This window comes from Hibiscus syriacus, unplaced genomic scaffold (genome assembly GCF_006381635.1).
Source record: "Hibiscus syriacus cultivar Baekdansim isolate YM2019G1 unplaced genomic scaffold, ASM638163v2 tig00110187_pilon, whole genome shotgun sequence".
Classification (NCBI taxonomy): Eukaryota; Viridiplantae; Streptophyta; class Magnoliopsida; order Malvales; family Malvaceae; genus Hibiscus; species Hibiscus syriacus.
In genome coordinates this window covers 1946706-1962953 of record NW_024062618.1, presented here as the reverse complement: position 1 = coordinate 1962953, position 16248 = coordinate 1946706, and the positions used below count along the sequence as shown (strand labels likewise).

At 36.4% G+C, this 16248-nt stretch overlaps 1 protein-coding gene and 1 pseudogene across 1 annotated transcript; both read right to left on the bottom strand.

Moving 5' to 3' along the window:
- Positions 1–8802: 8802 nt before the first annotated feature.
- LOC120217443 lies at positions 8803–10916 on the bottom strand. The gene is made up of 3 exons (XM_039214532.1): positions 10738–10916; positions 10489–10646; positions 8803–9205 (listed from the first exon to the last, which is right to left on the bottom strand). Exons 1-3 carry the CDS (start codon positions 10816–10818, stop codon positions 9124–9126), a joined length of 321 nt encoding a protein of 106 aa, XP_039070463.1. The 5' UTR covers positions 10819–10916; the 3' UTR covers positions 8803–9123.
- Positions 10917–11842: 926 nt separating this feature from the next.
- On the bottom strand, positions 11843–15996 carry LOC120217382 (annotated as a pseudogene).
- Between the last annotated feature and the right edge of the window lie 252 nt (positions 15997–16248).

The following is a 16248-nucleotide window of genomic DNA, read 5'->3' as shown; positions in this document are numbered from 1 at the left end:
ATTTTTTCCGCTGAATCATCGACCAAAAGTGTATTTAGCTCGTTAAAATCTGGACACGCGTTCCAAACATCATTGAGATCTTTACAGTATTGTATGTTTTGCATTTTGCTTGATCCTGTTCACAAACAGTCGAACATAAATATGTAGGAATCATAGACAACGAAAAGTCAGCAAACTGTAATGACATTCATCTTACCCACACGAATAGAAAATGCTCAGAAAATAAAGGTAGTTTCTCAAGTACATGGTCGACGTTATGCCTGAGATTGTAATCAAGTTTGAATGTTAACATTCAAATATATATTAATGATTTTGACTACAGTAATTCAATTGCTCCAAACATGTTCTAACCTCAGCTTTGAAGACCAAAGGGCAACAACAAAATTGTCGACACAAAATTGCATAAATTCAAATAATCCTGTTATGAGGACAACATCTACAACATGAAGAAAATGAGATTAAAGTTCTACGCTTATATGTTAAAATAATGGATACAAAAGAATAGAATTAAAACCTGCAGGCCGTCTTGGGATGTAGGCAAGGACACCATTGAGATCAAAAATTAAAAGTTTTCTTGAAGGCGGCGTTGCAGACACGATATACTTGTTTGGATCATCATCATCATCGTCGTCGTCGTCGTCGTCATCTTCATCGTCAGCTTCATCTTCATTGACCGCTTGGTTGTCCACATCTGTTAAAAGAAAATAAAATACAGTTCAGAACGTGTAAATGTTTAGAAAGATAAATAATGAATTACCTAACTCGTTTGATGTCGTTGACGTAATTCGTCACGCAACATGGAGACTTCATGTTGCAATGATGAAATATCGGATCGCATTTCACTCACAATGGAATCAATATGCTCCCGAAAATTGACCATGTATTCCATCACGGTCTTAATTGTGACATCCTCTGCAACTGGAGCTTCTTCCATCATTGCGTCTCCACTTGGTTGCTATTCTTCATGGCTAACGGGGTCCATTTCCTCCCTCTCTTGATCTAATCTGACCTCCTTGACACGCTTCTAACCGAGTTTTTCAATAAAATCATATCCCGCTTTTTTAATAAATACCATAACAATCTTGCGGGTTAATCGAACAGGGGCGTCATGCGAAAAATCAACTTCCTTCTTCTTCAACAGATGAGTGATGACACATCCATATGGTAGTGTAGTTGAAATTGTTGCTCCTTTTGTGACCATATATACAATTGTATTAAATATGAGTTTTGCAATGTTTGGAGCCGTTTTGGATTTGGATTTATACTTTGTTATCCACCAATAATCGCTGTCTCGAAGCGTTGAATGTTTTCCCCCACTAGGGCGGATATACCATGTGAGCATTTTGTGAAACACTCTCGACTCTACATCGAGGTGAATTGGGCTATTTCTAGCAACCCGTTTAATTGTAGACCAATCTACACCATTTTCATCTGAATCCCCTTTATTCGCTACACCTAAACCCTCCGTAATAGTTTCCGGAGATATATATATATATCCTTCCCCATGACATGTGTATTAATTCCTATTATATTAGTCTTATTAGGCTCGTGCTGTAAGGAAGCATTGTTGTAGAAGACTCTAACTAGGTTGGGATAATATCTTGGTTCTACACCAAGGAATTCAAGCCAACCCCAAGATGTAAATGTGGATTTAAAACCAAATGCATATTTATCATCAAACAAGAAACCCAGGTCAATAACACGTTTGGGACGAATCTTCCTTACTTTAAAACTCGTCTGCCATCTTTGTTTCTCCATATCGGATCTAAAGTTCAGAGTTTCGAAGGACCTGATTTCCTCAGAAGAATCATTTGTTTCAGAAGGAGGTTGTGGTTGAGAAGAATTGGGTTGAGAAGAGCTTTGAGAAAGACCGCACTTCTGACGCTGACGTTTTGGAGCCATTTTGGTTGGATGCTATTACAATGGAACACAAACACATTCAGGAAAAAAACTCCAATATAGAAATCAAACAAACCCATAAAATATCGATAAATTTACCTGAATATATGATCGTCACTGTTATGATAACGCTAGTATTCTTCGGAGAGGAAGAGTTATCTTCTGTCTGCTTGCCTTTATGTTTAGGGTTTTTCGATTTTAGAGTACTATATATAATGAACGGTGGAAAAACACTTGATATTTAAATTAGTATCGACAAAACATTAAACAGTGTCGATACATTATTTAGACCTATTCTCTCATAAAACCGGTATACTTGTACTGGTTAGATTGAAAAATTACCTAATACATTATACTTATGGGTTTAGATGTTTATGGGATCGACACTTTTTATATATGGATCGACACTTTATGGTTGCACCCTATTTGCCATTCAATCTGGACCAAAAATATCGACACAAACTATAAAAGTGTCGACACATTATTTAGACCTATTCTCTCATAAAACCAGTATACTTGTACCGGTTAGATTGAAAAATTACCTATTACATTATACTTATGGGTTTCGATGTTTATGGGATCGACACTTTTTATATATGGATTGACAGTTTATTGTTGCACCCTGTTTGCCATTCATTCTGGACCAAAAATATCGACACAAACTACAAAAGTGTCGAAACATTATTTAGACCTATTCTCTCATAAAACAGGTATACTTGTACCGGTTAGATTGAAAAATTACCTATTACATTATACTTATGGGTTTCGATATTTATCGGATCGACACTTTTTATATGGATCGACACTTTATTGTTGCACCCTGTTTGCCATTCATTCTGGACCAAAAATATTGACACAAACTACAAAAGTGTCGACACATTATTTAGACCTATTCTCTCATAAAACCGATATACTTGTACCGGTTAGATTGAAAAATTACCTATTACATTATACTTATGGGTTTCGATGTTTATGGGATCGACACTTTTTATATATGGATCGACACTTTATTGTTGCACCCTGTTTGCCATTCATTCTGGACCAAAAATATCAACACAAACTAAAAAAGTGTTGAAACATTATTTAGACCTATTCTCTCATAAAATCGGTATACTTGTACCGGTTAGATTGAAAAATTACCTATTACATTATACTTATGGGTTTCGATGTTTATCGGATCGACACTTTTTATATATGGATCGACACTTTATTGTTGCACCCTGTTTGCCATTCATTCTGGACCAAAAATATCGACACAAACTACAAAAGTATCGACACATTATTTAGACCTATTCTCTCATAAAATCGGTATACTTGTACCGGTTAGATTGAAAAATTACCTATTACATTATACTTATGGGTTTCGATGTTTATGGGATCGACACTTTTTATATATGAATCGACACTTTATTATTACACCCTGTTTGCCATTCATTCTGGACCAAAAATATCGACACAAACTACAAAAGTGTCGATACATTATTTAGACATATTCTCTCATAAAACCGGTATACTTGTATCGATTAGATTGAAAAATTACCTATTACATTATACTTTTGGGTTTCGATGTTTATCGGATCGACACTCTTTATATATGGATCGACACTTTATGGTTGCACCCTGTTTGCCATTCATTCTGGACCAAAAATATCGACACAAACTACAAAAGTGTCGATACATTATTTAGACCTATTCTCTCATAAAACCGGTATACTTGTACCGATTAGATTGAAAAATTACCTATTACATTATACTTTTGGGTTTCGATGTTTATGGGATCGACACTTTTTATATATGGATCGACACTTTATGGTTGCATCCTGTTTACCATATTGTAAATTTGCCTTTTACTTTAAAGTGAATTTTGTAGTTATTGTACATACCCTCAATATATATGGAATGGCCATTCATTCTCGCACATGATGACAATTATGATGACATTTGGTATAATACAGACAACAATCTCCATATATCGTAAGTATCAACATGACCCTTAATGTGTATAAGAAACATGTACAACAACATACTGCTAACTTTTCTCATCTCATTCATAATTATATTCACATACAAAATTATAAATCGTATACAAAATTATAAATCTTATACAAAATTAACCCTACATTACATCATTGCATCCTTTTGTTATTCTTATGTATCATGGCAGCTTTTGTTATCTCCTGTCTTCGTTGATTTTGATTGTGGCTTACGAGATCGTTTAATATTCGCGATCGATCCCACTCTTCAACAACCTATATTCAAATTGTCAGAACGTTAAGTATTGTAAACTACAGCATTCAATCTACGACTTTTAACAATTTTACCACAAACGAATTTTTCTTTCCACTTACAAAATCACCAGTTGCCCCTGTAGAACCGATCGATTCCATCCACATCATCACATACATGCCGCAATCATGTCTGTTACAAAATTTGAAAACCACACATGTCAATTATGATGAATACTGCATAAATTAAGCTTTCTATTTGTGATAACATCTCATACCCATTCAATTGCTTATTCTTCTTATGCTCCACAAATTTGAAATTTTTCAAGGGATACTTTCCTAGAGATCCACAGGATTCAACCCAAATGCGTTTCTTATTATAAAAATCTAATATTTTAATATGCATTAAAATAGAAGAAGTTATGATCCAAAAAAATTATGCATTATAATTTACATAATGTCCTTTTATACATACATACATACCAATCTCTTAGCATCCTTCACTCTCTGTTTAGCTGCTTCAGTTGTAAACATACTATCATATATTGTTGCAACACGATCTACCATATCCAACACCAACAGATACCAATGTGAATTATGGTAGTTTATTGTGATCATGATCTGCAACAAAATTTCACACCCAATTTGACAAAATTCAACATTCTATATCCGAAAACATCATTTGCAATTGGTATGGTGTCTTACCTTCTCACAGTCGATGAATTTCACATAGTTATTCAATATGGGACCCCAGAAGGTAGCAATACTCTCAACACTTTCTTTGTTGTTGGCATCCAACGCCTGCTGCTGCAATTACGCAACAAACATTATTAATTTACCGTCTATAACACTACTTATCTCCATTTATTAATTTAACTCACCGCTAAGTGGTATGGAAGGTAGCCAATCCTCCGGAGTGACTTCTGAGAATCGTAGCATACTGTCCAGGCGACCAAATCAATAACCTAACAAAATTAATTACACAATCAGAACATATTCAATAAGTTTTAACATTTTCTACTTTCTACTTACCACACCGCCAACCCATTCCGTAGGCTTCAACGTTGCAACGTCGTATACACTTACTTCGATTCTAACTCACTATTCCATAAATAATCACAAATTGCAGCTTCAATGTCATCAATTCCGCTTGGAATATCCGCTTTTTCAACCTACAATTTTGCATACAATTTTTTATCACAACAACATAATAAAAATCAAATTAAGTTTTTATTTTATTCAACTTACCTTCTGCTTCTTCTTCTGGGGTGCAGGACATTCCGAATCCAAATCTGCTGTTATAACACTCTTCGGTGTATAAACGACATCGACTTCCTTCCTCCTCATTTCTTCCATCTCTTATTCTTCCTCCTCCCTCTTTTCTTCTTCATATTTTTTCAGTTCATCGTATTTTTTTCTACATAGCTCTCATCTTTTATTTCACCCTTCAATTGATCTCCTTCATCCAAGTATTATCAACCACCCCATTCACCCCCGTAAGTTCACTCCTCAATTCCACAACCTCCTTCACCACTCCCTCAAATTTTTCACCCGTCCATCTTAATATCACCCCTTAACACCCAACTTCTTTCACCACTTCACCCCTCAACACCTCTACTTCTTTCACCACTCCATCTATTTTTCCTTCCACTACCCCCTTATGCCTCTCAAGTGTATCTTCGACTCTCTCAAGTTTCTCTTCGACTCTATCAAGTTTCTCTTCAACTCTTGATTGTCTTTGCATGATATCAAATTGGATTTTTTTGATATCAGCCAATTCAGACATCAAAATGTCGAAGTTACTATGTTTTCCCTCACCGTCGTCCCACTCACCGTCATCCCCCAATACAACCATCTCTCCTTTCTTCTCCTCTGCCTCCACTGCCTCCTCTACATCCTTGCCAATAACCTTCAAAATTAAATTACAATATTAAAACATTGATTATATTCTTAATATTATTTAATTACATTTATTACCCTTTCTTGCTTCTTCGCTCTATCCAACTTCAACTTCACCATCACTCTAACCACCTCTTCCTTCCCCCATGCACGGATGCGTGCCACTCCGATTCTTTCATAAGCCGACACTACCTCACAGCCCGACCAAAAATCGAACAGTGCAACCTGCATTTATAATAAAATTTATATTTTTATATAAAAACACAAAAAAGTTCTTCAACTCATTTACCTCTAAGATTGCTATGCACCCTTTGAGGTATCTATGGCTGCCCTTTTTAAAGGTGATTATTGATTCAATCAATCTCAAATGGATATTCAGCCCAATTGAATTCACCTTCAAGCCTTCATCGCAAATGAGCTTCATATGTTCCTTGTTCGTTGACGTATGACCCGTTGGACAAAGAAAGATACCGACAAGGTATAATAGAACTCTGGCCTTCAGCTCATCCCCAACGTAAGATCCACTTTTTATTTCCTCTTCAATTTCAGCATATGTCACCTTCTGCTTCAAACCATATTTGGAGCCAAGTGCTTTCCAGTCCTTACTCTTACAGACTTCTACAACACTTTTGCCTTCATTTTCTACCCCCAATACGGCTGCAGCACATGGGATCCCGAGAGGAAATGAAAAATCACCATACTTAGCAATACATTGTTTGACATCAAATTGCGCCATCAAGGATCGACACAATTCCCTTCGAATAGGTCGATCCCTTACTCCTACCAACGATCCAAAACCTATTTCTCCCAGCACATTCAACTGGCCCTTCTCCTTAAGGTGTTTAATTAATGAATTCACCCTTTTAATGCTGCATCTTGTCGACACTTCCTACATTTTTTAACAATATATAATGGTATAGTTCTTATATATTTTGTATCAACGTATTTACAAGTTTAATGAATACTTTATTTTCATGTGCTTTCCTCTGTTCTTTGTATTCTTTACTATCATTCCTTGACTGTGTGATGTAAGGTTCCTTTTCAGCATCACTCATTGAATCCATTTGGACCTCACATCTTTGTCACCTAATATTAAACATAAACGTTTCTTAATCAATACATTAACACTAAATACTACTCAATGTCAATTTCATTTTACATACCGAACCGCTCTGTGTGCCATCTTCCTTCATCCTTTTGCATTCGGCCATACTGTCAACATTTAAAATTTGTAATCAATTTAAAGTTTATCGATACTTTAATCCAATTACCATTTCAACAATAATAACAAAAATACATTGATACTTACTAGAAGTACATATATCCACCCTTTGGTTGCTTTCGAGTCTCGGCCTCAATTTCAAAGTCATCTGCGCCACCAACAATTTTTCCACCCATTGACTCCATTTTTCCTTCATATATCAGTTTACGCAAATCAAATCAAATACTTGTTACGTACACTTTATTCAATATACAAATATAGATAACTACTCTTGTGGTAAAACGGTTTTCTTCAAAAGAATTGGAATGGCCACTACAAAATGTGTCGGCACATTTATACAACCTATAATATCATTTTTTACCTATAATATTTAATAAAAGTATTGGCATTTATATTTTACCTTGAATATCACTTTCTACCTGTAATCTTTCTCAAATGCTTCTTTACTCTAAAACCCCAAACAACACATAAAAACCCTATTTCCTATTACTGTAATAATTAAAAACTAGGGTTTCGACAACATACTTTTCGATTCGACTGCAGCAACAAACAAACAAACTTCGCTTTAGAAACGCCTTCTGATATGCAGCAACAATTACGCTTCGATTTCAAAAACTCGTCCGTTTTATCTATTTTCAGAGGATATTTAGATATGGCATTTATATTTTCATCGAATATGTTATTTATATTTAATCGATACAAATACAAAAGTGTCGATACTTTATGTCAGGTGTCGATACTTTCGAAAGGATATTTACCTATTTCTTTGAAAGTGTCGATAATTTATTACACGTACTTACGAAAGTATCGACACTTTCAATATATCCGGTATCGTTTTAGGTTTATCATTTTGGTACCGGTTTTATCATATTTTACTTGTTATCGTTGTGGATCGATATATTTTTTTTAAGTATCGACACATTATAGGCGCTAAAACTGCTTCTCTTTTAAATTCACAAAGTGTCGATCCTTATATAAAGTATCGACACTTTCAATATATCTGGTAACGTTTTACCGATTTTATCATTTTGATACCGGTTTTATCATATTTTTACATGGTATATCGTTTTGGATCGATACATTTTTTAAAAGTATCGACACTTTATAGGATTTAAAATTGCTTCTCTTTTAAATTCACGAAGTGTCGATCCTTATATTAAAGTACCGACACTTTAAATGTATCCGGTAGCGCTTTACCGGTTTTATCATTTCAATACCGGTTTTGTCATAGTTTTACCTGTTATATCGTTTTGGATCGACACATTTTTAATTTGGATCGACACGAACCGACAAGTTAAGTTTGTCGGTTGCACAATTTTTTAATATTTCTTCATGACTTAGACCTACTACATTATTATTAGTCAACATTTCCGGTAGCGCTAAACCGAATTTATTAAATATCTTTTAATATATCCGGTAACGCCGTATATTAACCGTATATTAACCCGCCTTTCCTGAGACAATCCCTGGAATATTCCTATCCATGACATGGAGAAAAAGTAACGGCAACCAAAGGCAGAAATGAACAGAAGAATAATCTTAAATTACCATTAAGTGAACTCAAGAATGGAGTTCTATATGAATCTCAGTTTTTGCAAATGAATCATCCATAATTGATACATGAAATATGAAGTTTTTGCTTCAGCTCCCATGGTGCTCATGCTTCTGCTTCATAAAGCGCAGGAAGAGCAAACATAAGGAGAAGGAAGCAAAGAGGGACCAACGATCACACATCTCCGATGTGATTTCCCAGGAAAGAAAAAGAAATATACCCTCTTAGCCTCTTCCTTTTATTGTATTTGATGACATCTTCATTTGAACTATTCAAATGTTAAGAAAAAGGAAATCAGTTCATCCTGTTAAACTGATTCTTGCAGATTATCTCGTACGATCTTTCGGTATTAAGTCCATCTCTTGCATTTGATGTTCGACAGAAACCAAACCGGTCTGTTCAAGGAACCTGCATAAGTAATCCAATCAGCAACATTCCAACTAGAAAAAATGATTAGAGATTCAGTTTCCCTGCTTCGAATCACCATCCCCATGCATATGTAATTACTCACTTGCATAAAGATCATCAAAAGAGAAACAAATCACTTCAGGTTGCATCCCTCCACTATATTGTTCTAAAACTGAGAAAAGAACAGAACAAGCATGCAAGAATCGACATCTTCGAAACTAAATTTGAGCCCCAAATCTATCCTTGTTATCTAAACCATGTTATGTTCTAAAATAACAGGTAATGGTGTGAGCAATTGCAGGTTCAGCCCTAACTGAAATCCAATATGACAGATTACATGACAAGAGACAGAGAGCATTATAAATGTTTTAAGCTACAATATTCATCATGTTTAAGACAAAACACTCAAAATTCCTCTAAGTTGGCATAGTTAATATAGAATAATATAAACTCTCAAAATGTTGTAAGCTACAATATTCATCGTGTTTAAGACAAAACACTATAAACTTGCTGATGGGAACAATTGGGTCATGACGGCTACAGACGGTTCACCCTCCTAATTTGGGCAGAGAATCGCAATCGATGATGGATCGGCCATTGACCAGTGTCAAAGCATTATGTCTATAGAAAAGAGATGAATGAGGTTGAGGTGATTCCATCACTTCTCTCTGTTTTGATCGAGATGTTTTACCGTGACTCTTAGAGCTGGTGTAGCAAGCTAGGTGGATATAGTCAGCCGGTGATAGATTTGGCTTATGTAGGTCACGTGGGCCTGTCAGAGTTCATGTCAACAAGTTACGGCTTCCCGAGGGATGTTAGATATTCGAAGTCCTTTATCTGGAGGTGCTCTTCCAGAATACTACCAATGGAGAGGTTCTCCAGAGGCTTTGAGATGCAGGTACAAATATTGCACGCGGGGAACGTTTGACGGAGGTACAACAACCCTGTTTCTCCAAGTATGCTCTCAGATCTAACATAGAAAGTTTGTCTAATGACCATACAGTCCCCTGGTTTTCTTTCAAGCTATGTTGTTCATAGTTATATTTTATTCGAAGCATCCGTGTCGGACACATGAATACTAGATTCGATCTTCATGGATCTTTCAAATGCATGAAAAACCTTAAAAAAAATTAACCATACTCATGAATCTGGATCTGAGTAACATAACTTTCACGCAATGATCAAAGCATGAATAACACATAACGCAACTCCAAAATTAGTAAAAAGCTAGAAAATCTTATAATGACTGGGTCAAAACTTAGCAAAGAATTAAGATATAGTACCAATTAAGAAGCAAGAAGAGGGCAACAGCAATCAGAACGAGGAAAGCAACATGGAGAACCAAAGAAGAGTCACAAGAGGAGAAAGCTAAACCCAGCATAACAGCAAGACAAATACCCAGCATCAGAAACGTTGATTTTAGTGTATTCCATGTTGGACCCTGAAATCCAAACAACAAAAAGATCCAAACTACATAAAAATGGCTGCAAATATCATGTATAATAGATCATTGAGAAGAGAATTGAACCGACGTTGACACCAGGAGCTAAAGCCCCAAGTAAAACTGCTTGTGCTGAAGATATATCGCCTCCTGCTGACTGTTTCTTTACCATTTGAGTTTCGTCTTGGATCTTAAGATCTTGAATTTTTTAGACTCGGCCCTCGAGAAGCATAGGGAGAAACTTCACTCGACAGAGCTGGAGCCAAAATCCCTAAAATTCTTGTTATTAGAATTAAGCCACGGAAAATTTCACCGGGTTACCCGGTTTTGGTAGTTAAAAATTACCCAAACCGGTTGGATGGGATCATACATATATATTTTTTTCTTTCGGATTCGGAGAGGCAAGTTTTTTATTAAAATTTACGGAATGGGGTTGAATGAAAAATATTTTTTTTCTCAAGGCTAAAGTAAATAAAATGATCTTCGAGACTTACTCATATATCGTCCCATAAAAATCAAACTTTTTAGAATTGAACTTGAACTTAAAGTAATATAAATTAATTAATATATAAATTTGAGGTAGTAAGAAATTTAATTTGATTAAAAGTAGAAAATTTTCTTAAAATAGATTTATACTCTATTTAGTTTTTATTTATAGTCAAGGGAGATACTAAATATCAAGATTAATAATTAAGTTTTTATTAGTAAAATTCTCCTTTGAAAATATTGATATTTTTTCTTTCTTTTTTTCGATAACGTTTATTTGTTTATCAATAATCATTGTGTTTTAATATTATAACACAACCTAATATCTATAATAATTGTGGACAAAACCTCACTTTCAGACATCTTACTAGAGATGAGCATGAGTCGGGTTTCGGCCAACCCGACCTGATATTTTAAGATAAAATCCGAACTCGATTTGATCCGAGCCAAAATAATAAAAAATATTATTTTTATTCAAAAATAATAATAATTTAATTAAAAATAATATATATATAAGTATTATTGTAATTATTCCTAAATATATAAGGTCAAACTATTTTTTCGGGATTGAGTCGGGTCAAGTATTTTCACCCTAAACTCAAATCCGACCCGAACATCACCTTTAAAAATCCGACCCGACCCAAATTAAAAAAACGACCCGATCGGGTCGGAACTCCTCGGATTCGGATCCCATGACCCTCCCTACGTCCTACTAAAACCATACGTACATATTTTCAACTTCTTTACATATTGTATGTCCAAAGGGAGCTTTGAAGTTTCTAATTCCCCGTGAAAGTAGGATTTCTCAGGGTTGGATCCTGCTGGAGTAGCCATTCTCTCTCTTTTAGATACTGCAAGAGTGGCCTTGGCTCGGGTCTAGGTTCAGTCATGGCACCGCAGCCGTAGGGGTTTGGCCTTTGATAGCCGTGGAACGGCTTTTCCCTTCTTGGTTCCTCCATGCCACGGGGAAACCCTTGTTGCAATACCAAACTCTCTGTGTAAATTGTTGGGTTTGGTAAAGAAGGGACTCCGTATTGATCAAAAAGACCAATGCGAGAAGCCCCGGGAGTGTAATGATTGATAGGCCGCACATGGTTGTTGGCACAATCAAGATTGCGACTTTCTCTGTATCTCCGAAGCCATTCCGAAGAAGTCATCCCGCTAAACGGAGGGTATTTATCCATGAAACCCGGGATACCAGAACCATAGTTAACTTGGTCATCACGATACCAGTTCGGATAGCCACTCATCCTTGATTCATTGTAGAAATTCTCGGGCTTATTAATAAATTCTGAGCCCCTCATCTCGGAAATACTAGGTCTAGTAGCATTAAACCAAGCAGCATCATCAGGCAATAATGGAGCAGAATATGGAGGAGGTAAGCAATGGTAACTGGTTGAAGCTTCCAAACTTGAAGAAGTGACATAATCCTCCGAATGCGGAGGGGAGTAGTGGTAATTGGTTGAAGTTTCTGATCTTAAATAAGTGACAGAATCATCGGTTTGACCGATCAAGAGATCACTCAGGGATGAAGTAGCTACTTCTGCAATAGGGCTCAAGCTCAATCTATTAGCATCACTTCTCCCCTTTTCGGTACTGCTTAAACTTCCTCGGTCTAGAACCCAAGAACTAAGGGACGGTGGTCCGGCCGAGATGGGGGCTTCAGAAAACGAGAATACTGTAGTATCTTTTACAAAAGGCTCATGCTTCTTGAAAGGCTTGCTGCGCCTAAAATTCGAGATGTCGTAATGAAGCTCTGAAGCAGCATAATTGGTCTGGTTTTGTGCTATTAATAGGGATGTAGCATGGCGCAAACATTCTCGGAAGGAATATTTCCTCCATTGCATTCGGGATGCTGTGTCTTGTTCATTATGAGTTTTCCCATAGAGTGGTGCCGAATTATATCTCGTAAGAGGCTTTAAAAGAATAACTTCTTCGTCTTCTGTGGCAACGGATTCCTCATCCACAAGAAGGCTGCTTTGGTTTTCACTTGCAATCTGTGTCTCCAATTCTTTTCCAGCTTCATGTATACGCGATGCATGCCTTTGCTTTGTTACATCAGAACATCAGAATCGACTTTCGAATAAAATTTATTTCCGATCCCAGTTAATGAGAAATCCAACGAAAGATGTATTTCAGCTAATGGTGCAAAGCCCCTCAACTCATAGTCTTCCCACAATGCAGTTCTTACATCGGACAGAATTTCAACCCTAACATTGAACCGCTTCAAGAGGTCGATAAAAGCAGCGAAAAAATAAGATATAGAGCTTTTAGTTTTCTCATCCACTCCATGAACTTCAACTTCATCGAGCATGCTCGCTAGCCACTCGACAAAAACAAGTATGGAGGGGAGAAGGGGACATGAGCCCAAAGTATTTGCCTTCAAACACCTATATACAACACGTCCCATGAAAATGAATGTCTTCAAACACCTATAACAACACGTCCCATGAAAATGAATGTAGCAGCCAACGCAAATCGTACCAGCTCAAGATGCTGCTTATTCTTTTCATCTTTTGACACTTGCGTTTCGGGGTTATTAATTAGATTATGGGCAAAATGAAACAGAAACAGCATGACGAGCTCGGAAAGGTCCTGTTCTAGCCGAATCCATAAGCTGATATGACTCCAGATTTGCTCTTAGCTTTATATCATCTAAAGCCATTATCGCATCAAAAGCTCCCATGGTAGATGCAAAGCACAAGGGAAGTCCTCCAAACTGCCTCGCATCATCCAGAACATAAGAACTTAGTTAAAAGCGGAAAACAAACTCAAATAGCAAGTGATAAGCCTCCACATAAAGTCGAGTAACTCGAAAGAGCTTCATATACTCTATATGCTTATGCGCTAAACCGAATTTACATAAAAGCATATTCGTGATATTGGATGAAAAAGAGTAGCATCTGGAGCCTTTTAAAACATATCTGCATCTCAAATGAACTAATTCTATTCATTTGCAGTTATAATTGGATTCCTGGATTTTAAGAAGAAAAAACTTAGTGTTCGGATAAGATGCGGCCAGAAATTCGTTCCTGCAGAGATCATTTTCATCCTTCAACGGACCATCCTCTGAGATCTTTTCACTCGATTGTAATTTGACATTAGGATCACATCTTTCAAATGGTTTTAAGAAATCAAAGTGTGCCTCACTCGAAAGAGAATGCAAATGAGATGATCTGTTCTGTAAAATCACAAAAAGCAGTTGCAGAAATCAGAAGTTGGTTCGATGTATCGAGAGGTTCAAATTCATTTACATGACATGAGCAAACAGTACAAGTCTTACCCTTTCAAAAGTAAAATCAGATTGTTCCAGGCATCCGGGAAAGGCTCTTTTACGGCTAAACTTCTTACAATGGTATAGAGCAAGAAACGCATCACCCACATGTTGCCAATACAGCCAGCTACAAGTGAACATGATAGGTTAGACACATAGAAATCAGGAAATCGAATGTTACAAACGCAACCGAGTTCTATATACTTGACACATGTAGCACATTCATCAAGAGATATCGACAGAGGATAAGAAACCACTTAAAATACCTGATTTTGGGGGTTTCCACTGTCTGGCCATGAACTTGCAGCTTCCAAGTAGTAGGCTGCAACTGACCAATTATGTTGGACAAAACTAGATTTTTCAACTTGTTCCGTATATCTAGCAAGATCCCCGAGACATACTAAAAACCGATGACATAAAAAGTGACCTTTCCGCAATTTGTTGGTTCGACAGTCGATGCCACCCCTTTTAAAGACGAAGATTCATTGGGAAGTCCATAATGACTTCGGATTATCTCAATCAATTTTTTGTAAAATTCGGTAGCTTTTAGAAGAAACAACTTAACCCTTCTCTACATTGGTTATGAGAACCACTCGAGTCCGTTGCATGTTTGTACTTTCTGAATTAGCTGAGCTTTTCGTTCTTTTACGGAACTCGTCAATGTGCTTATAGTGTAGCTTCCACAATGAGTATTCAACGTCTTGAAGTTCCGTCAGTTCATGGTCGTCCAAAATGAAACTTTCATAACTTGAACAGACTTTGAGGTATAAGTCCCGAACATCAAATGCAATAACCTTTGGCGAGGATTGTCGCCCACAACTGCTTCTCGGTGTTAGCAATCTGATGAACCAACATGCTTTCGAGAGTTAAAAATTAAGTGAAGAAGGGAATTTTTGTATACAACATATTATACAACAAATTGTAGCTCCAACGTCCAAACATGCCTCGAGAAGAAATTTGCTTTTGCCTTCCGATCTTTCGAGGGAACAGCAGGAGTGTTCATGATTATAGTGCGGATTGTTCTTCGATATGTTTTATATCTCATCAGCTGGAGAAGAACAACGACATGATCAGTTCTAAACTCGAAATAGGTTAACACATCAGCAAAACGGATAGGCCGAAAACGAGTTCCATAACAATAAGAAGAATGCAGGCTTTGATATCTGAGTCACAAATCCTTCCATATGAGTCATTTGGATAATGCTTCCTCCACAGGAAACCTGCCTAGCTATAAAATATCGGATTCCTTAGACCGAGGGTCCGAGACCTTCCCGGATTCGAAGTTACTGGAACTTTGGGAGCATATCATTCTTTCCTAAAATGGAAGTAAACATATCAGAAAGTAAATTGAAGTTAAAGAAATCCTTTGCTTCTTTGTCCCCTTATATGTTTCAAGTTTCAAGCGTTCACTACAGGTTCAAGGATTTCATCTGCAAAAATAATCTAAATGCCTTGAAAATGGATGAGAGCAAAAGTTCCGAAATCTTTTGAGTGAAATTGACACCACAAGAAGAAATTGAGGAATTTGCTGCCATAAAAAAACCAATCCAAAAGCTCTAAAATTCAAAGAATTTCCATCACTTTCATCGGTGTGGGGAAAAAAGAGAGAAGCATAAGGCAAAAACTAAAATTTTCAAGCCCAGAAAATGACCATTGTCATCATCATCATCACCATGAAAAAAGTAATAAAGTTCTTAGGTGAAAGAATTGCTCAATAAATACTCCCAAAGTTTTCAACTTTACATACCAATTATTGAATTAAGCATACAACTACTTGCTTGAGAAAAAAACCAACAAAAAAAACTGAATTTTGAGAATTCTAATCTGCAGCTTGCCCTTTAC